The following is a 22,558-nucleotide window of genomic DNA, read 5'->3' on the forward strand; positions in this document are numbered from 1 at the left end:
TTAATTTTTTGGGTCTGTTATTGTGATGCAGTCTGTGTGTGCATGGATGCATATGTCTGTGTACAACTAAACCCACAGATGGTAAATAAGTAGATTATAGAAAGAACCTGACATAATCACTCTCTTCAATATCTTTGTTGAGGCATCCTTGCCATACAATAAAATACACATATTTAAAATATACAGTGTAATAAAATTTCGACATGTATATGCATCTGTGAAACCACCGTCTTGTTAAAATTAATTTATTTTTTTAATTGGAGTATAATTACTTTACAGTGTTGTGGTGGGTTTTGCCACATGTTGATAAATATCAGCCATGGGTGCACGTGTGCCCCTCCACCTTGAACCCCCTACCCACATCCCCTGCCTACCCCATCCCTCTGGGTTTTCCCAGACCACCAACTTTGAGTGCCCTGCTCATGCATCAGTCTTGCACTGGTCATCTATTTTACATATGGTAATACACATGTTTCAATGTTATTCTGTCAAATCATCCCACCCTCGCCTTCTCTCACAGAGTCCAAAAGTTTGTTCTTTACATCTGTGTCTCTTTTGCTGACTTGCATATAGGATCATCCTTTCTAAAGTCCATATATTTGCATTAATATACTGTATTGGTGTTTCTCTTTCTAATTTACTTCACTCTGTATAATAGACTCCAGTTTCATCCACCTCATTAGAAGTGACTCAAATGTGTTCCTTTTCATAGCTGAGTAATATTCCATTGTGTATATGTACCACAACTTCCTTATCCATTTGTCTGCCAATGGACATCTAGGTTGCTTCCATGTCCTAGCTATTGTAAACAGTGCTGCAGTGAACATCGGGGTACATGTGTCTCTTTCAATTCTGATTTCCTCGATGTGCATGCCTACCAGTGGGATTGCTGGGTCATATGGCAGTTCTATTTCCAGTGAAACAACCATCTTAATAAAGATTTTGAACACTTCCATCACCCTCAGAAGTTTCTCCCTCCCCATTATAATCCTTCTCATCTGTCCTTCCAGTTTCATCCCAGAGAACTACTGATTTTCTTTCTGTCTCTATAGATTAGATTGCATTTCTGGAAAGTTATATAGAGTCAAAAATAAATGTACTTTTTGGATTGTTTTCTTTCATCATAATTATTTGGAGAACATTTCATGTTGTTGCTTGTGCCAGTGGTTCATTCTTCTCTATTGCTGAGTAGTACTCAATTGTATGGCTATAAATTATAATCATTTGAGCTGTTCACTGTTTGATGGGCATTGGGTTGTTTCTAATTTTTGTCTGTTACAAATAAAGCAACTGTGAATATTTATACATATCTTCATTTGGACATGACTTTTTACTTATCTTGGGTCAATATCTAGGAGAGGACGGACTGGACCATATGGTAAATACACGTTTAAATATTGGAGAAACTGTCAAACTATTTTCCCAACTGATTGTATTATTTTACGTTCTGACCAGCAGTATATAAGAGTTCAATTCCTGTACATATTCATTAATACTTGTTATGGTCGGTCTTTTTCGTTTTAGTCATTGTAAAAATTGTGTAGTGATAACTTTTTGTTTTAATTTGGATTTCTGTATTGACACATGATGGAGAAGGCAATGGCACCCCACTCCAGTACTCTTGCCTGGAAAATCCCATGGACGGAGGAGCCTGGTAGGCTTCAGTCCATGGGGTCGCTAAGAGTCGGACACGACTGAGTGACTTCACTTTCACTTTTCACTTTCATGCATTGGAGAAGGAATGGCAACCCACTCCAGTGTTCTTGCCTGGAGAATCCCAGGGATGGGGGAGCCTGGTGGGCTGCCATCTATGGGGTCGCACAGAGTTGGACATGATTGAAGCAACTTAGCTGCAGCAGCATTGGCACATGATATCAAACATCTTATGTTTTTCCATTCATATTTTTTTTTCTGAAGTTGAAATCTTTTGTCCATTTGTTGTCATTTGTTTTCTTAGTATTGATTCTTGAGAGTTCCTTATATATTCTGCATACAGTTACTTCATCAGATGTTAGATTTGCAAATATATTCTCCCAATCTGTGGCTTACTTCCTAAAATAGATTTTGAAAAATGTACCTTTATAATTTTTGTTTGAGTACAATTTATCAATGTTGGTGGCTCATACTTTTGATGTTATGTCTGAGAAATCTTTGCCTAAAACTGAATCCCAAGAGACTTTCTCCTATAATTTTTTAGAGGTTTAGGTTTTATTCTAAAGTCTATAATTAGAATTAATTTTTGCATGTAGTATATGATATGGATCTGTTTTATTTATCTGTCTGTAATTGTCATGTAGTTATTTAAATAGTTGTTCCAGAATTATCTCCTGAAAAGATGACATCTACAGAATTACTTTTACATCTTTTGTAATCATGTTGAGTCTTTGTCTAGTTTTCCTCATATTTCTGGTGTTTGGCATTTCTGGGGCCTGGATCTGCAGATATAGTTTTCATCATATTTGGAAAAATTATATATTCAAATATTTTTCTGCCCATTCTTTTCAGGGATTCCAATTACATCTATTTTAGGCTACCTATTCGTGTGTGTCCCACACACAGCTCATGATGTCCAGATTCTTTTCCTGTCTGTTTTTTATTCTGTATAGTTTCAGTAAATATTTAAGATATAATAGATGTTTTCTTCTGAAGTATCTAATTTGCTTTATTTCCTTCTAGTGTATTTTTCATCTCACGTTGTAGTTTTCATCTCTGGAAGTTCAATTTGGGTCTCTTCTTATATTTTCCATGTCTGTACTCAACATTTCCAATATAAGTAGCACAGTTATCACAGTTTTCATATGCTTGTTACCTACTTTTTCACGTTTGTTAACCCTGACTGGATTCCTGACATGAATTTTACCATGTTGACTGCTAGATAATCTGTATTCCTGTCTATCTTCTTGAACTTTCATAAACAAGGTTAAATTACCTGAAAATGGTTTTATTCTTCTGAGTCTTCTGAAATTTGTTAGGTGGGACCAGTAAGATGTTTAATGCAGGAATAATTAACTCAGTGCCTCTCTGCTCGGGGCCCCAGGAATTAGTTTGTTTCCCAGTCTAATTGGAGGGAATTGGTAGTTTTCCTGGCCAGTGTTATCCCCAAGTATTGCTCCCTCTGGTCCAGGTGGTAAAAATTCCTCCTGCCAACACAGGAGATTTAAGAGATGCAGGTTTGATCCTTGAGGCAGGAAGATCCCCTGGAGAAGGAAATGGCAACCCACTCCAGTATTCTTGCCTGGAGAATCCTGTGGACAGAGGAGCCTGGTGGGCTACAGTTCATGGGGTCACAAAGTCTGACATGACTGAGTGACTGAGCACACACTCATGCTGGGCCATTTGGATGGTTTCTTCCTCAGTATTTTCTTCACTTGCATGGGTTGCTCCACGCTCTGCTGAACCCCTGAGGGAGCACGGCAGGATTCAGGACATGCTCTGCAGGTCCCTGAGGGCTGCCTCTGTATAGCCACTTTGTTTTGCAAACTCCAGCCTCCTGGGCTCTCCAGACTCATCTTCCTCTTTTTAATTCATGGACTTGGCCAGGTTCCACCTGGATTCTTCTTCAGTGTGCCATGGCTTGGAATCTCTCTTAAGGCAGTCAACTTGGGCACTTGTAGAACTCACCTGGTTTGTTACTACCCTTTTTCTCCTAATGTCAAGTGTCTTGAAAACTGTTGTCTCATTTGTTTTGTCTGTTTTATTTTTTTGGTTGTTTAAGGCAGAAGGGCACTTCTCATTCCTATACTCTGCCTTGGCCAGAAGCAAGATTTCTCTTGAATCCCAGTGCATTATCGCTTTAATGAATAAAATATGCTGATTTGGCATCCTTAACAATAAATATGGGAGAAAAAATAAAATATAAAGATTAGAGGCTTGTAGGCACACTTGGCATTGAAGAGTGAGTCAGCTGCTGAGGCAGAAACTTCCATGGTGGCCTGGAGTGTGGACCATGTTGTGTTGCCTCCAGCTGTGCCAGGAAGCCAGGAAACCTCCTATAATTATGCAGTTGAGGTCCTGGAATTGAGGTAATCTAGCCACCCATGCTTTTGAACTGTAGTGTTGGAGAAGACTCTTGAGAGTCCCTTGGACTGCAAGGAGATCCAACCAGTCCATTCTGAAGGAGATCAGCCCTGGGATTTCTTTGGAGGGAATGATGCTGAAGCTGAAACTCCAGTACTTTGGCCACCTCATGCGAAGAGTTGACTCATTGGGAAAGACTCTGATGCTGGGAGGGATTGGGGGCAGGAGGAGAAGGGGACAACAGAGGATGAGATGGCTGGATGGCATCACTGACTCAATGGATATGAGTCTGGGTGAACTCCAGGAGCTGGTGATGGACAGGGAGGCCTGGCGTGCTGCGATTCATGGGGTTGCAAAGAGTCGGACACAACTGAGCGACTGAACTGAACTGAACTGAGCCACCCAGTTGTTTTACTCTGATGGAAACTGAAATGCCTAAGAATTTTGAAAGGAATGTTCTCTACCAGCCATTAACATATGTCTATCAGATACAGAGCTTGGTGATCTCTTAGACCTGATGTATGGAGAGTCAATGTACTAGTTTTAAAAATAGTAAATGGCAACATTTTAGAAAGAAGTATATTGAGGGTGTCTGTTAAATTGCCCCATTCAGTGGATCAAAATTCCTATGGGCTTTGCAGTTGTGGGGATAAATACTCTTTCATGCCTCTCCAGGGAAGGGCTGCTCTTCTGTAGAACATTTTTTAAATTGCTACCCATTTATTTACCCTGATGATAACCCCAAAAGTAGAAGTGTATGTGTACAGAAAGTCTCATTAAAAATATACCTATGTTTTTTATCCAGCAACATGATAAACAAACATTCAACTGAATGATAGAAATATCAATTAGCCCATATTATAATACTGTAGACAGTTGTTTTTTGGTCCTTAAAGTTGATATTTTCCCATAAATTACATCATTTAATCCATAGAGCAGCTTTAAAGTATAATAGACTTCATTATTTTTAACTATGCCTATGATATAAAATTTCAAAGATATTAAGTCTTTTGGACTCTGGGAGAGGGAGAGGGTGGGATGATTTGGGAGAATGGCATTGAAACATGTATAATATCATATATGAAATTAATTGCCAGTCCAGGTTTGATACATGATACAAGATGTTTGGGGCTGGTGCACTGGGATGACCCAGAGAGATGGTATGGGGAGGGAGGTGTGAGGGGGTTCAGGATGGGGAAAACATGTACACCCATGGTGGATTCATGTTGATATATGGCAAAACCAGTACAATATTGTAAATTAATTAGCTTCCAATTAAAATAAATAAATTTATAATAAACATAATTTAATTAATTAAAAAAATAAATAAAATGTAAAAGTCAGAACCATTCTTATTTTATTACCTGAGTCTACATATATGTAGGTGAGACTGATTTATAGTTATTTTTAAGAAATTATTCTAGAGTTAAGTGAAATTATTTTTCTTCATATATAAGATGTGACTGTGTATCACTGCCTGTTATTTAATTGTGATATGGCCTATATGCTTTCATTGCTTCTTCATTTTTAGTATAAGTTACTGTCAGTTGTTAAAAAAAATAATCATGGTCATTGAAGAGAAAATAATTCAGCCTGGTGAGTTGAAAGTTTTAATTTACTCCCTTTAAAAAATCTCTTGATAAAATATCTTAAAATGACATATTGGTATTAAGCCCTTCTACTTACAACTTGTATATGAAACAAGTGATTAAATGCAAGTTTCATATGTATTGTATCTTCAAAATATTATGAATTAAGTTGCTGATCAAAGTGCAAGTTGGTGCAACCACTTAAAAACCATTTTGGCATTATCTACCGAAGTATATAAATGACTCAGCTGTTTCATTCCTAGGTATATCCAGAGAAAGTTCAATATACTTATGTACAAGTGCACTCATGGATGCTTTTATTTTTAATAACATAAGTGCCATGAACAATAGAACGGAAAAAATGCATTGTCATATAATTACAGTGAAATATCATAAAGCAGTGAAAATGAACTCACTGCAACTGCCTGTAGAACCATTGTGAATGAAGCTTCAAACAAAAGAGTACATATTGAATGATTTCTTTTTTCTAATATAAATTTCAAATACACGATAAGGCAAAAGTAAAAGGTACTATTGAGTAATGTGTATGGGAAAGACTAGGGATCTCTTCAGGAAAATCAGAGATACCAAAGGAACATTTCATGCAAAGATGGGCTCGATAAAGGACAGAAATGGTATGGACCTAACAGAAGCAGAAGATATTAAGAAGAGATGGCAAGAATACACAGAAGAACTGTACAAAAAAGATCTTCACGACCAAGATAATCACGATGGTGTGATCACTGACCTAGAGCCAGACATCCTGGAATGTGAAGTCAAGTGGGCCTTAGAAAGCATCACTACGAACAAAGCTAGTGGAGGTGATGGAATTCCAGTTGAGCTATTCCAAATCCTGAAAGATGATGCTGTGAAAGTGCTACACTCAATATGCCAGCAAATTTGGAAAACTCAGCAGTGGCCAGAGGACTGGAAAAGGTCAGTTTTCATTCCAATCCCAAAGAAAGGCAATGCCAAAGAATGCTCCAACTACCACACAATTGCACTCATCTCACACGCTAGTAAAGTAATGCTCAAAATTCTCCAAGCCAGGCTTCAGCAATATGTGAATCGTGAACTTCCTGATGTTCAAGCTGGTTTTAGAAAAGGCAGAGGAACCAGAGATCAAATTGCCAACATCCGCTGGATCATGGAAAAAGCAAGAGAGTTCCAGAAAATCATCTATTTCTGCTTTATTGACTATGCCAAAGCCTTTGACTGTGTGGATCACAAAAAACTGTGGAAAATTCTGAAAGAGATGGGAATACCAGACCACCTGATCTGCCTCTTGAGAAATTTGTATGCAGGTCAGGAAGCAACAGTTAGAACTGGACATGGAACAACAGACTGGTTCCAAATAGGAAAAGGAGTTTGTCAAAGCTGTATATTGTCACCCTGTTTATTTAACTTATATGCAGAGTACATCATGAAAAACGCTGGACTGGAAGAAACACAAGCTGGAATCAAGATTGCCGGGAGAAATATCAATAACCTCAGATATGCAGATGACACCACCCTTATGGCAGAAAGTGAAGAGGAACTCTGAAGCCTCTTGATGAAAGTGCAAGTGGAGAGAGAAAAAGTTGGCTTAAAGCTCAACATTCAGAAAACAAAGATGATGGCATCCGGTCCCATCACTTCATGGGAAATAGATGGGGAAACAGTGGAAACAGTGTCAGACTTTATTTTTCTGGGCTCCAAAACCACTACAGATGGTGACTGCAGCCATGAAATTAAAAGATGCTTACTCCTTGGAAGGAAAGTTATGACCAACCTAGATAGCATATTCAAAACAGAGACATTACTTTGCCGACAAAGGTCTGTCTAGTCAAGGCTATGGTTTTTCCTGTGGTCATGTATGGATGTGAGAGTTGGACTGTGAAGAAGGCTGAGGGCCGAAGAATTGATGCTTTTGAACTGTGGTGTTGGAGAAGACTCTTGAGAGTCCCTTGGACTGCAAGAAGATCCAACCAGTCCATTCTGAAGGAGATCAGCCCTGGGTTTTCTTTGGAAGGAATGATGCTGAAGCTGAAATTCCAGTACTTTGATCACCTCCTGCGAAGAGATGACTCATTGGAAAATACTCTGATACCGGAAGGGATTGGGGGCAGGAGGAGAAGGGGACGACAGAGGATGAGATGGCTGGATGGCAGCACTGACTGGATGGACATTGAGTGTGAGTGAATCCCGCGAGTGGTGATGGACAGGGAGGCCTGGCGTGCTGCGATTCATGGGGTCGCAAAGAGTCGGACGCAACTGAGTGACTGATCTGATCTGATCTGATTTAGGCAACAAAACTCTAAACCATACAGAGTGAGGCTGGTATTGCCATAATAAGCAGGAAATCAGTTATGTTTGTGAGGATGGAGAGGAAGTTGTGAATGGAAGGACAAAGGAAGGCTCTGAAGTGCTGGCATTATTCTTGTGTTTGACCTTGGTGACTGTTGCACAGATTGTCTTAACAATAACTCATTTAACTCTATTGCTCTGTGTATTTATCTGTGTGTGTGTTATCTTGCAAACAAAGATTTTTAAAACTGTGAATTATCTCCTTTGAAAAATAAAAATTCCAACTCTACAGGTATAAAATACATCCATGTCCTCTCTAAAGAAACAAAAAAATGTATTCTTTTCATCAGAATGTAAGGTTAAAAGGCAAGTATCAAAGAATGTAAGAGCCAAAAATGTCCATTTCTAAATAGACAATGATGTGAATTTCAGGAATAAAATTAAAACGGATGCCTATTAAGCCTAAACTAAGAGTATGAAAAAATTACTAAAAGGAACAAAAGAATTAGGGAAAAGAATTCCAAACTAAGATTTTAGTACTGGAGTCTTTGGCCTAGAGTGGCAATACTAATACTACTCTGTCCCTATTCAGTCTATGGGATTTCTATGGGATTTGTGGTTGTCTATGGGATTCTTCCAGAGAAGGCAATGGCAACCCACTCCAGTACTCTTGCCTGGAAAATCCCATGGATGGAGGAGCCTGGAAGGCTGCAGTCCATGGGGTTGCGAAGAGTCGGACACGACTGGGCAACTTCATTTTCACTTTTCACTTCCATGCATTGGAGGAGGAAATGGCAACCCACTCCAGTGTTCTTGCCTGGAGAATCCCAGGGATGGTGGGGCCTGGTGGGCTGCCGTCTATGGGGTCGCACAGAGTCGGACACGACTGAAGCGACTTAGCAGCAGCAGCAGCATGGGATTCTTCAGGCGAGAACAGTGGAGTGGGTTGCCATATCCTCCTCTAGGGCATCTTCTCCAGCCAGAGATTGAACCCGCATCTCCCATGTCTCCTGCATTGGCAGGTAGATTCTTTACCACTGAACCACTGGGAATCCCACTACATTTGTAGATCAAGGACTAGGTAGTATGACTTTTCTGCCCTCCTCAGCAGGTAGAGTGGCGCCTTGAAAGCAACCATGAAGTGAAGGTGAAAGACTTTCATATTTCCTAGTGGTGGTGAAGTTAACTGGTGAATAGTACAGATTCTGAAGACAAATTATCTGGGTTTTAATCTCAGTTTTACCATATGTGCGACTCTAGGCTAGTGTTTTATATTTTCAATGTCTCAAGTTTTCATCTGGAAAACTCATGATAATAGTAAGTAGCTCAGAAGGCGTGATAATAAATACAAAATGCTTAAAACAATGTTTGGCTCATAGTACAAGTGGTTGAATTTGCTAATTTTTGTCAATAGGTTGTCATCCCAAAGTACTATTTGTACATACTTTATAAAAATTGCAGTTATTTTTAAGAAATTAATTCTAGAGCTAAAGTTTCTATGTATTCAAAATATAACTGTGTATCAGATCAGATCAGATCAGTCGCTCAGTCATGTCTGACTCTTTGCGACCCCATGAATCGAGGCACGCCAGGCCTCCCTCTCCATCACCAACTCCCGGAGTTCACTCAGACTCACATCATCGAGTCAGTGCCTGTTATTTAAATGTGGCATTGCTTGTATGCTTTTAGTGGCTCATCATTTTTAGTATAAGTTACTGTCTGTCACTGTTGCTTATTACTGTCATTGAAGAGAAAAATAATTCAACCTGGTTTCAGTTTACTCCTTTAAAACTTCTCTTGAAAAAAAAAAATAAAACTTCTCTTGATAAAAATATGTCTTAAAATGATATATCAGTGTTAAACTCTCTACTTACAACTTGTATATGTAGTGAAATAAGTGGTTACGGTTTCATGCATATTCTATATTCCAAACTGTTTTGAATTAATTTTCTGATAAGAGTTCAAATTTTCCCCCAATTCTTTTATTCATCCTAGTAATTTTTCTCAAATTCTTAAGTGATTTTGGCTTAATGAATATCTTAATATTTTATTTCTGAAATCCCCAACTGCTTGTCTATTTAGAAGTGGGTTTCTTTGGCTCTTACATAGCTGAAGTATATATACAAGTATAACTATATAAATAATACACTGAAGCTTACATACAGGTAAATTCTAAAGATTTTGAACTGCTTTGCTGAATTCAAGCAATAAATTTTAGTTTGAGCAAAAGCCTGAGGAGGACTCATTTGTCAATAATGATTTTCTACTTCAGGTACTTTTCCTTAGGGTCTGCTGAATATACAAAATGGAAAGCATGGCCATATTGCTGAAATTAAAGTGCTTATTTTAAAGGAAAGAAAGAAAATATGGAGAGATCGTATTCTAGTTGACAATGCAAGTAGGATATCCAAATAAAATATAGGATGGCAAGGTGAATTTGAATTGCAGATAAAAATTTTTTTTGATAAGCTATGAGTCAGATATTGCATGGACATCTTGCATTTTTATTTGCTGGATCTGGCAACCCTAAATATTAGGAAGTCTCTATGCATTTAAAGGAGAAGGCAATGGCACCCCACTCCAGTACTCTTGTCTGGAAAATCCCATGGACGGAGGAGCCTGGTAGGCTGCAGTCGATGGGGTCGCTAAGAGTTGGACACGACTGAGCGACTTCACTTTCACTTTTCACTTTCATGCATTGGAGAAGGAAATGGCAACCCACTCCAGTGTTCTTGCCTGGAGAATCCCAGGGACGGCAGAGCCTGGTGGGCTGCCGTCTATGGGGTCACACAGAGTCGGACACGACTGGAGCGACTTAGCAGCAGCAGCAGCAGCAGCAGCATGCATTTAAAATCAAACTTAATGTTTAAAAATGCATGCTGTAGTTCTCATGTTATATGTATGGTCTAAGTGATATAGTCAATTTAAATTTCCCTTCCAAGTTTTTTAATTATTTTTCCAAATGTTACCAGTAATGAAATTCTAGAGTGAATGAGCTTTTTAAACCACAGATCTATTGAATCCCTGCTCCCTTTTCCACTCTTCTTAAATTCTCTATTAACTTTCCAGTATCCAAGGACTAAAGTTCAAACTCCTTAACTTGATTTGTAAGGGTGTAAAAATCTAGTCCCAGACTAGCTAGTCACCACCATCCCTAGCAGTTCCACACATGTAGTCCCTGTGCATATCCAGACATTTGAAAGTGCTCAGTTCTCACTGAAAACTCTGTGTCCTTTTATGTTCCTTCCCACTGTAACACATCTAAAAATCTCCTGCTGATCCTTTAAACACGAACCAAATATTGCCTTCTTCCACATCTCCTCTAGAGAAAGCTGTTGCCTCATCTGTGATCACAGTACATTTTGTACATAATGATATGTAGCACACATTTTATTATAATTATCTCTCTGAATAGACTTATAGGAGGTGAGACCTCTTAGAGCTATCCCTATTCCCTGATGTATCCTATGATATATTTTAGAATCTGATTCATGGAAGGTGCTCACCAGAGTTTTAATGAATGAATGAATGAGTGAGTGAGTGAATGGGTGGGTGAAAAGCAGCCATGTGAATTGTAGTTGTGCTTCCCATGTGAATCCCAACTCATTTAGCCAGTTATGGATTTTTGATAGCTCACTATAGAAAAAAAAAATCCAAAACAGTTGAACCTTAGTATTAACCACTAAAATTGAGAGAACTGCTAGCAAACTAATTTAACATGCATCTGACAGAATAGAGTAATTAATTTTGGATAGACCATTATGAATATGCAAAAATATACAAATTATATCACACATAATAAAAATAGGAAATTGGGAAACATATATAAGTTTTATACTTTGAGCAAAGAACTATAGGACAATGAGGAGTCACTATTAGATATGCAGAATAATAAGATGCTTATTATTTTAGAAAAATAACTTTCAGAGTAATTAGTTGTAACTTGACATAACTCAGAAGTGTTTTCCACAGTCAGACTCCTCTCTAACTCAACATTGTCTAGTCTGCTAGAGTAATTTAGTTATTGATATTTGAAATTTCTTTGAGAAACTTAGCATCCATTTTTTAGAGCACTTGTCACTTTGTCTGTCTAATCATGGCAACCCACTCCAGTACTCTTACCTGGAGAATCCCATGGACAAATCCATGGGGTTGCAAAGAGTTGGACACGACTGAGCGACTAACACACACACACACACACACACACACACACACACACACTGTACTATAAGAGCCTTGAGGAAAGTAAGGGACCATGATATATTAATCTTTGCATTCTTGGAACCTAGCAGAGAACTGAGGATGGGTGGATGGATAGATGGGCTTATGCACAGAGGTTCTATGTGCTGTCAACCCCGGTTACCCTTAGAATCTTAGGCTGACTGTATAACAATAAAGTGTATAACATAAATATGCCTTCATTCCACTCAAGTCCATTTAAATTAGAATCTCTAGTGGGGTAGCTTTGTATCTGGTGTATTTTAAAGTTCTAACTTTTAAAGGAAGCATTGCTCTAAATCCATTTTCCTTAATAGAACTCCTTTAGAAATAAGCTGGTACATCTGCCCCAACCAAGGAACTCACTGTCCTAGTACACATGGAGATTCCCCAGGTCTCTAATATTCTCAGTTCTTTCTTACCAATCAGCAAATATTTATTGCAGGTCAGCTTACTGTGCCACGTGTCCCCAAGGTAATGTTCGTTGCAATGGTTTGCTCTTTGGTAAAAAATTTTACCAGAGACATTGGTTCATTTTGGCATCTACTGTGTTTTTCATATAGCTTTTTAAATGAATTTCTTCAAGGCCTCTAATATTTGAGTTGTATCATCCTCTTGATTACCCCTCCCTCAAGCCTTCTTCCATATTCCCTGGTTTTGGCTTTATAAGTATCTTGGAATGGCTGTCTTATCTTGCTGGCCAAATATCTGATTAAGACAAATAAAGCCTTACTGAAATAATTTTATATGGAAACATTCTAGAGAATTGGGCTCTACCTGGTTACCAGTAGCAGAGGTTTTTGCATCAAAATTGAGGTCCCCAAATAAGTTTCAGGATGCCATACAGATGAGCATAGAATACTATCTTTGTTAGTAAGTGGTGATGGGTAAATACCTCTTGGATATTTTTTTACACTGTTGTTCTTGGTAATGAAAGTTATCAGTAAATTATTATAAAAGGTTTGTGTGTGATATGTTCTGATTGAAGAAGGCTCATTTTAATTTGCTATTTTAAAAGGAATTGCTAGCAATATAGCAAAAGGCCGGATCAAAACAGCATTCAAGCACACGTAATTAAAAATATACTGTCTTGTCCTAGAAATGATTGGGGAATCCTATAGATTATTCTGATTATGACTTAATTTAATTCAGTATCTGAGTGGGAGGACAGAATTCCTAGAAATTCATCATAATTTATTCAGCCTTAAAAGAGAAATTGAATAAGCATAGTCTTTAGATAAGAAAAAAAATATAAAAGGTCAAATTTTAAAAGACAGTCACTCACAGGAGGTCTGGAGACTATTTAATTGCTAATGGGGAGCCCAGGGAAGATAGGTTGTTAAGGATCAAAAAGAGCAGACTCTTGAAAATAAGCTCTTGCTGGCTAATTAACAGTCAATAACAATATTGCAGGAAAAAAGACAACCTGAGGGAAGGGAATAAGGGAGCCAAGGAATTATGTCTTTGAGAAGAAAAAAAGGGCTTAATTATGGTATCCTTTTAATATATCAAAATTAGGGTGCTCAGCCTGACAATCAGTTGCTCTTTCTTAATGCTCATAGGACCTGAATATACTTGGGGATCAAAAGGAGGTCATTTCCGGAATGAATTAAGTTGTCTTTTTCCTCCACTCAAGAGGAGGTTACATGGATTTCTGTCCTAAAAAGGAGTGGATGTCCTAGTCTAAATGATGGTCAGTATTGAAAATATTCCAGGCCAAGTTGGCAAAGTAAATGTAGTTGAACGACTGGGCTAGATGGTGCCCACCTCGGGAGCTCTGGAGAGAAGTAAGGGTAAGCTGGCACTCCCATGGCCCACGTGTGCAATGTACAGTCATTTCTATTCTGCATGTTGCAAATGGTAGTCAGTTTGAAAACTAATTAATTAATTATTTAGTCAATTCATTTTGAAAGTTTCCACTGGACGTCCTAGAAAATTAGACTTCAGAAATCTCCACTTCATCTCTGGCCAGTTGGTGGAGTCTATAACGAAGAATGGGATTACAGATTATTTAAATATAATTATCTGAGAAGAAGCAGCAGCATTTCTGTAGCAAGACTCATGCCCAGAGAAGTCATTGTTTTTTGAAGACACAGATAAAGGAACTAGCAAATATTGGGTTGGCCAAAAAGTTAATTTGGGTTTTTCTGTAAGTTATGGAAAAGCCCAAATGAACTTTGTGACCAATCCAATATAATTTTGATTTTAAAAACTCTGTGCTAACCTACTACTTTGAAGTCAGTTTCATGGGCTTGGGGCTATATTTTGCACAGTGATGGGTCTAACAGAGATCAAGAAAAAAAAAGACTTGAAGTAACTGAGCACTTCTCATGATGCAGATGTGTGCAAGTTCATGAGTACTCAGAATGATCACAATGAATATATGTGTTTTGCAATTACTAGACTTCTTTACAGTGACACCGCCAGAGAATGCATGGGTTTACAGTATTTCTGTTAGCAAAAAGCCAAGCCTAAGAGGAAAGACTGCAGCATTCCTTTCCAAATCTGTGTAAGGTGGGTTAAGGGCAAAATAATAGTAAAGATAGAGAAACTAAGTTTTGCATATAATACTAATGAGTTTCTGTATTTACAACAGAAAAGGGGTCTGGAAACCCTTGAAGAGTACTTTTTGTTTAAAAGATATGCATGCTATTGTGATCAACTATCTACTCTCTCATCTATTTCTCCCCTTCCTTTGCTTTGCTTTTTAATTTCTTCACACACATGCACCATGAGTTTATATCTAGGAATTTGTGCTCAACTCTTTCCACTTTCCTTCAGTCAGCTAGAAAGTAGGCAGCAAAGTTTAATGTTTTCAGTGAGGAATCAGGATTCAGCTAGATGTGTTGTTATAAAATCTAGCTTTGAATGATGCTACTTTTAAGAACAGTTCTCAGGGGAGCAGTCATAGAACTAAAAAACTCAAAAAGTTATAATTATAAATGAACTATTAAAATAACCAAATATAGAAATTCCTATTTTTATATAGAATTGCTGTATCAAAATTTTCTTAGTTATAAAATACTTTAGAATATCTCAGTGTATTTGAAATTCATTGTTGTTCAGTTGCTACTTCATATCTGACTCTTTGCGACCCCATGGACTGCAGCAGGCCAGGCTTTCCTATCCTTCATTGTCTCCTGGGGTTTGCTCAAATTCATGTCCATTGAGTCTGTGATGCCATATCCATCTCATTTTCTGCCTCTGCCCCCTTCTCCTTTTGCCTTCAGTCTTTCCCAGCATCAGAGCCTTTTCCAATGAGTCAGCTCTTCCTTCAGGTGGCCGAAGTATTGGAGGTTCAACTTCAACATCAGTCCTCCCAATGAATATTTAGAGTTGATTTCCTTTAGGATTGACTGGTTTGATCTCCTTGCTATCCAAGGGACTCTCAAGAGTCTTCTCCAACACCACAGTTCAGAAGCATCAATTCTTGATGCTCAGCCTTCTTTATGGTCCAACTCTCACATCCAGACCTGACAACTAGAAAAACCATAGCTTTGACTATATGGACCTTTGTCAGCAAAATGATGTCTCTGCTTTTAAATACACTGTCTAAGTTTGTCATAGCTTTCCTCCCAAGCAGCAAGCATCTTTTAATGTCATGCTTGCAGTCACAGTCCACGGTGATTTTGGAGCCCAAGATATGAGGACTTTTTTCTGGAAATGGTAATGGCATGATCTATGACAAAGAGAGATCTATGTGATTTATTACAAAGGAGTTTAACTTTCATTTCATTACATTATATTCTGTGAACATTTATATCCAGTCTTTAATTAAACATGATTTATCCAAATTGAGGTCTGTTTCCATTTAGATTGCTTTCAGTGTTAATCACTGTGCAAATAGCCTTCACTGCTGTAAGAACTCTTACATTATATTGATATATAAAAGCTCCTGTGTAATTTGCATCTGTTATCTGAGCTTACATGTTACTAGGTGTGTACATAGAAATGTTTTACTTATTTTGCTACTTTATTAAAGTATTAAACTCAATATAGTGTTTTTAATTTTATGAATTTAGGTTAAAGTAGTCATTTTTATCTAAAAAATGCATAAACAGTAAAAGGTCATTTTTTTTAAATCACAAACTGAATAATGGCTAGAAAGCATTTTCTCTTCCACAAATGCAATTTCAGTTCATTCCACCTCGAGTTAACCCCTGGGTAAAGGTATAACTGTATTTTTAGAAACAAATGTTGTTAATTTCAACTTAATTGTTGGTGACAGTAGACCCAGTCTGATGAACAAGTACATAGAAATTCAAAGGTTGATTAATTTCAATTAAATTCACATTCTCCTGTGTAAAGTACTGTTGCTGCTGCTGCTAAGTCGCTTCAGTCATGTCCAACTCTGTGGGACCCCATAGACAGCAGCCCACCAGGCTCCCCCGTCCCTGGGATTCTCCAGCCAAGAACACTGGAGTGGGTTGCCATTTCCTTCTCCAATGCATGAAAGTGAAAAGTCAAAGAGAAGTCGCTCAGTCGTGTTTGACTCTTCCCGACCCCATGGACTGCAGCCTACCAGGCTCTTCCGCCCATGGGATTTTCCAGGCAAGAGGACTGGAGTGGGTTGCCATTGCCTTCTCCAGTGTAAAGTACTACTTATTGTTTAAAAACATAGAAGAAATGAGGAAGCAAAGAAAAATGGTGCATACATATCCTAAAAGGATATATAATAACTCTTGATTGGTTGCATATCATCAGCTATGAAGACTTCCTTCTTCTTAACATTTCAAAGCCTCAAGAGCTGAGTTTGATTATACTTGTAATATAGGTCAATACTGAAATGAGAAATGCTCAGGTAAGGTAATTCTCTTACATGAGAATTAAAATGTATGTTGTATCCCTTAGCTTCAAATCCTGGGTGGGTCCCTATACAGCCTTCCTGAATTCATTTCTTTAAGTCCATTCCACATATGGCTTTTCTAGGTCTTTCTAGGAAACCAGGGTACAGAAGCTACCTTCCCAGCCAGTTCCACGTCTTCAGTGCCAAAGAGAAAGCCTGTCTCCCTTAGCTGACACTGGGCATTCATGATAATCTGGCCCCTACCTACATCCCATACTTGGTTTATAGCACCCTCCTTCCCACTCTCTGCTCCAGACAAACTGCTGTTTGTGTGCTTGAACACACCATCACACCATGAACACTCCTCTTCAAAGTCGTGACTCATTCTGGATCCCTGCTTGGCAATGTTAATACAATGCCGTCTTCATCCTGTTTTTATTAATCCTAACTGACTTCCCCTCAAGTCCAAGATCAAATTTTATTCCCCTTATGTGGTCTTTTTCAGATATTAATACTCAGTATCACCTCAGTGTGTGTGTATATATATATATACACACACACACACATAGATATATATACATATATATAATAAGAATACTTTTTTTATGTCTAACTTTACAAAATAAGGCAATGTATTCTTTAAGACCTGATGATTTAACTTTTTATTGGCCACTGACATACCTCACCTGAAACAAATTGCCATAGATATGATGTAGGCAAAGACACATTAGGCATGTTCCAAAGTTATTGCCAGTTATTGCCAGTTATTGCCCCTACCTTGTACTGAGCAGGTAAGAAAATAAATAACACAGTGATTTCTGTGCCACTTTCAAAATTTAATGAAAATATGTTTCATGTTCATCCCATATAAATAAAGATTAGATGAATTTTTGAGGGAAAAAAGAGCTAAATATTTCATCAGGTGAGAATGAATAAATGACATATTCTTCCTTTAGTACTTTCCTTCCTTCCTTCTTCCTCTCATGGAAGTTTTAGTGTCAAAAATTTGAGTCTATTATATTTTATAGTACACAGCTGTTTCTTAGAATGATCAGATTGTGATTTAATCCTATTATTTGATGTTATATTTGCTTAAAATGGGATTCCCAGGTGGCTCAGCTGGTAAAAACTCCTCCTGCCACCCTGGGTTGGGAAGATCCCTTGGAGTAGGAAATGGCAACCCACTCCGGTATTCTTGTCTAGAGAATCCCATGGACACGGAAGCCTGGTGCCCTGCAGTCCTTGAACTAGCAAAGAGTCACACATGATTGAGCACTCCACTGTGGTTTAAATGATTTGGATTATTTCTGAACACAGTCATGAATTATCTCTACTCTCAAGATGCAACAGTTGACCAGAAACCAAAAAAGGACCAGAAATATTTTATAAAGTGGTCACCTGCCTAAAGAAATTTAGACCAAACTTTGCCATAATCTGAGAATGAGAGGGTGAACGAATCTGCTTCCAGGAGGAGATCCTGTTTATAAGAAAGACGTTAAAGGAAAAGGAAAACTAGAAGTTTTCTAATATTTTGTCCTTGTTTAATATTGAGAGGGTAATTTATGATCATATTGTTTTAAGCACCGTGAAAACCCAGAACTTTAGAACAGCTTTTGATATGTTCATCAGAAGGCATATTACACGTCTGAAATAATTTTCTTCAGATTGCACCACTATTTTGTGAGATATTTGATGAAGCAATACTTACTGGGTACTAGTGGTGTTCTAGATAATGTGTGGCATTTTGGGGGGTACAGAAAACAGTACTGGACAGGTCCTGCATTTGTAAAGTTCACGGATTGACTGTGAGAGGGAAAGGCCCACAGAAAGACGATTCCTAAGGAAGAGCATTTAGGTATGTAAGAAGCGGTTGTGGGAATAGGAGCAGAGCAGGTGTTCAATTGAAACAGATGATAGAAGGGAAAGCAGTCAGAGCCGTGTACATCCTCCAATTACTTTACTAGTTCCCACAGAGCCAAACTCGGGGCTGTGCTTAGAGGAAATGATGTGCAAATATCGGTGATTGATACTTCACTGAGTTCATCATTATTCCGTTTTTTTTTTTTTTCAAAATCCCATTTATTGTCCCTGTTATCCAAAATTAGCATGGAATTTAGTATAATTTGCTGAATGTTTTATATATCATATGATTTTTCATCGGGTATAATAATAGTATATCAAAGGTAAATCCCGTTAGTCATCCTAACTTTAGAAACCCTTGAATGAAATTAGGAAATGATCGTCATTTACATTTATTATATTTTGCATGTAACAAGCTTTAGCTATTAACTCTAATTTGCTTCTCATCGCATTCATCAAAGGCGAACTATTTAGAAACTAAAACATCTCTGTCAGTGAGAATTTTAATAAATTAAGATGAAATGATACAGTGTTAATTGGCAGTGGTTGCTGCTGGGGAGGTGTCTAGATCTTGTAAGTGATACCAATTCATTTCTCGATCAGGATTAATTTGTTTGATATAATTTTAAGGACACACTGAATATTTCCCCAACTAGTCATGTTTATTTTCAGGATTAGAGAGTGTTTTAGTTCTGTTGGGTTTGGATTCTCAATTCCATTTGAACTTGACTCAGTTTGATTGTTAACAAATTGTCTATTGTAAGCACCATTTATATTATTGACAAGACATATGCACATGACATTATTTAGAGCTTCTCTTACTTGAAATGCCTAAAACCTTCTAAAAATCTATCTTTTTTCACCAGTAATTCTCTTTCTCTCTTCTTCCTATTTTCCTCAGATATAAATGAATGCGAAGCTGAGCCCTGCAAAAATGGTGGGATATGTACAGACCTTGTTGCTAACTATTCCTGTGAGTGCCCAGGAGAATTCATGGGAAGAAATTGTCAGTACAGTAAGTATTCACATATATATGAATATCTATATATGTATATATATCCTCTGTTTGCATCACTTTCACTTATTATGGAATTTGGGTCAAAATCAGTAATTGCTTCTGGGGTTTATAATATATTGAAATGTGCATTTCATATTTGTTGTTATCAAATATATAACAATTGATATTTGTTGTTATCAAATATGATAACAATCAAATGTTGTTAGTGTACATATATACTCCTGGATGGGTCTCGGAGCCTGATAGGGATGCGAGTGGTAGGGATAGTGGATACCTTGTGACCTCAAAGGAGCTCAACAGTTCTGTAAAGACACAAGTGCATCACTTTTATGAGCCTCATTTTGGCTTTTGAGTATATATAGGACCTAATTTCCTCCCAGGCTGGTTATTCTGGTTCAAACAATAAATTCAGAGCATTCTAAACAGAGAACCTTGGTCACAAATAAAAGGTAGAGATTAATGAGGATTCATGTTAAGGTGGCCTATCTATTAGTAAGATAGGCCATTTATTTGTCTTCTTGGAAGCCTAAGTCTGTAAGGTCTTGAAGTGATGGATCAAATTATAGGACAATAATTTGCCTGAAGTATTTACCATGAAGCACAGAGCACCCCACCTTTCCAAAAACAAACAAACAAAAAGTAGGGAGAGGTAATAACGGGATTATAGTTGGTGGAAGGAGATCAGAATTGGGCACAAATACTTGCTAATGAGAACAGTAGTGGTGTAGTTTATTAATTGTTGGACATTTATAGAACTTCATAGTGCTATGGCTTTGATGTATATAATGATGTTAGAGCATTGTAACATTATGCAAGTTGAGAATGCAAATGCAGATGAGAATTCAGACATGGAAACTAAGACACGTGGGCTTTGTGGTTTTCCCAGGCTCTCAAAGTTAGTGCCAAAAGCAGAACTGGAAGGAATCTAGAATCAGGTCTTAAGATTCCAAATTCTGTATATTTTTCTCTAAATCAAGATGTCTCTGTGGATAGAGCTGAACATGGTAAACTTGGAAGCACCTTCCACCTCTACTCTCTCTTATACACACACATACACACACACGCACACACTCACTCCATCCCTCTCTCCCTCTTTCTCTTCTCTTTCTCTTTAGCCAGAGTAACAATTTTATTTCTCACTTTCCCTCTCTTTATTCCCATTGACAACGGTAATTTATAAAATAAAACAAGAAAAGTTATTGAAGAATTAATTTGGGTTATGTATTTAAACAAAATGATCTGGGGATTCTCATCACCCTAGTCCTGAAAATCTTCATGAAAATGACGAAGTTGTTAATATCAAAGAAATACTTGAGATTGAGCAAAATTTTTCTAAGCTTGAAAATAATTGGAGGGTGCTTCTCTGGGAGCTCAGTGGTAAAGAATCCACCTGACAATGCAGGAGACACTGGTTCAATCCCTGATTCGGGAAGATCCCACAGGCCGTGAAGCCAACTAAGCTCGTGTGCCACAGCTAATGATCCTGTGCTCACAATCTCTGGAGCCGCAACTACATATGTACTCATAGGCCCTAGAGCCTGTGCTCCGCAACAAGAGAAGGAACCGCAATGAGAAGCCTGCTCCTTGCAGCTAGAGAGTAGCCCCCACGGCCACAAAATGAGAAAAGCCTGCACAGCAGTGAGGACTAAGCACAGTCATAAATAAATAAAACTAGTTAAAAAATAAAAATAATTGGAGAAGGACACGGAGAACAAGTTAATAAAGGGAGGTTCAAGCATGGATGAATGGAAGGAAAGGAGAGTCTGAGTAAGCAGATTATTCTGAATAAACCATAGCCATCCAGGCAACTAACCTAGCAACCTTCCTACAAAGAGTTTAACTAATCTCCCACTAAGTTAAATTCAGTTTCAAGTAGTCCTTGGCCCACCCAGGCCCAGCTCTTGCATGAACATGCGGTTCATGGGTCCTGAATATACTGCCTAGTGAGCCTTTGCCACCTGTATTGATCAAGGAGCAACTAGACAGCCAGTTGGTGGCCTGTTATTGTTGTTCAGTAACTAAGCCGTGTCGGACTTTTTGTCCCATGAACTATATAGCACACCAGGCTTCCCTGTCCTTCCCTGTCTCCCGGAGTTTGCTCCAACTCAGTCCGTTGAGTCACTAATGACATGCAATCATCTCGTCCTCTGTCACCCTCTTCTCCTCTTGCCCTCAGTATTTCCCAGCATCAGGGTGTTTTTTAATGAGTCAGATCTTCCCATTAGGTGGCCAAAGTATTGGAGCTTCATCATCAGTCCTTTCAATGAATATTCAGGGTTGATTTCCTTTAGAATTGACTGGTTTGATCTCCTTACTCTTCAAGGGACTCTCAAGAGTCTTCTTCCACACTACAATTTGAAATAGCTCAGGTGGAATTCTGTCACCTCCACCCATTGAAAAAGGAAGGATGTGAGCTAGAAAGTGAAACCGATGACTAAAGCTTGTGCATCTCTCCATTAGCAATTACTGAAGTCACCACATGTGAAAGTACCCCTGAAAAGAAACCTGATAGATTAAGAAGGATGTATCAAAATAGGCTTCGAGCTTAATTGCCCCCAGCTTGCATCTAGCGTCTTCCAATTAGTTTTTGCTACTGTATTTAACAAAATTTTGTTTTTCTTTGACTTGGTTTTGTCTCTATATAATATCTATATGTAAATCCAGACTGCTTTCTGACATGAATGTGACAGTGAGGTGCCTCCCATTATCTATCATATTCTCTGACATTCTGCTGTTTTCCTTCTTCATCTGTGCCTTGACAGGGATCAAAAAGGGTCACGTAAG

General features: G+C 38.1%; 1 protein-coding gene across 2 annotated transcripts in view; it reads left to right on the forward strand.

The window, feature by feature from the left end:
- Positions 1 to 22,558, forward strand: part of EDIL3 (EGF like repeats and discoidin domains 3) — a 482,936-nt gene that overhangs the window by 241,330 nt on the left and 219,048 nt on the right. For both annotated transcript variants that reach the window (XM_027545670.1, XM_027545671.1), the window contains one exon: positions 19,658 to 19,771. In XM_027545670.1, the coding sequence (XP_027401471.1) occupies positions 19,658 to 19,771 (114 nt within the window). The remainder of the gene's footprint in view (positions 1 to 19,657; positions 19,772 to 22,558) is intronic.

This window comes from Bos indicus x Bos taurus, chromosome 7 (genome assembly GCF_003369695.1).
Source record: "Bos indicus x Bos taurus breed Angus x Brahman F1 hybrid chromosome 7, Bos_hybrid_MaternalHap_v2.0, whole genome shotgun sequence".
Classification (NCBI taxonomy): Eukaryota; Metazoa; Chordata; class Mammalia; order Artiodactyla; family Bovidae; genus Bos; species Bos indicus x Bos taurus.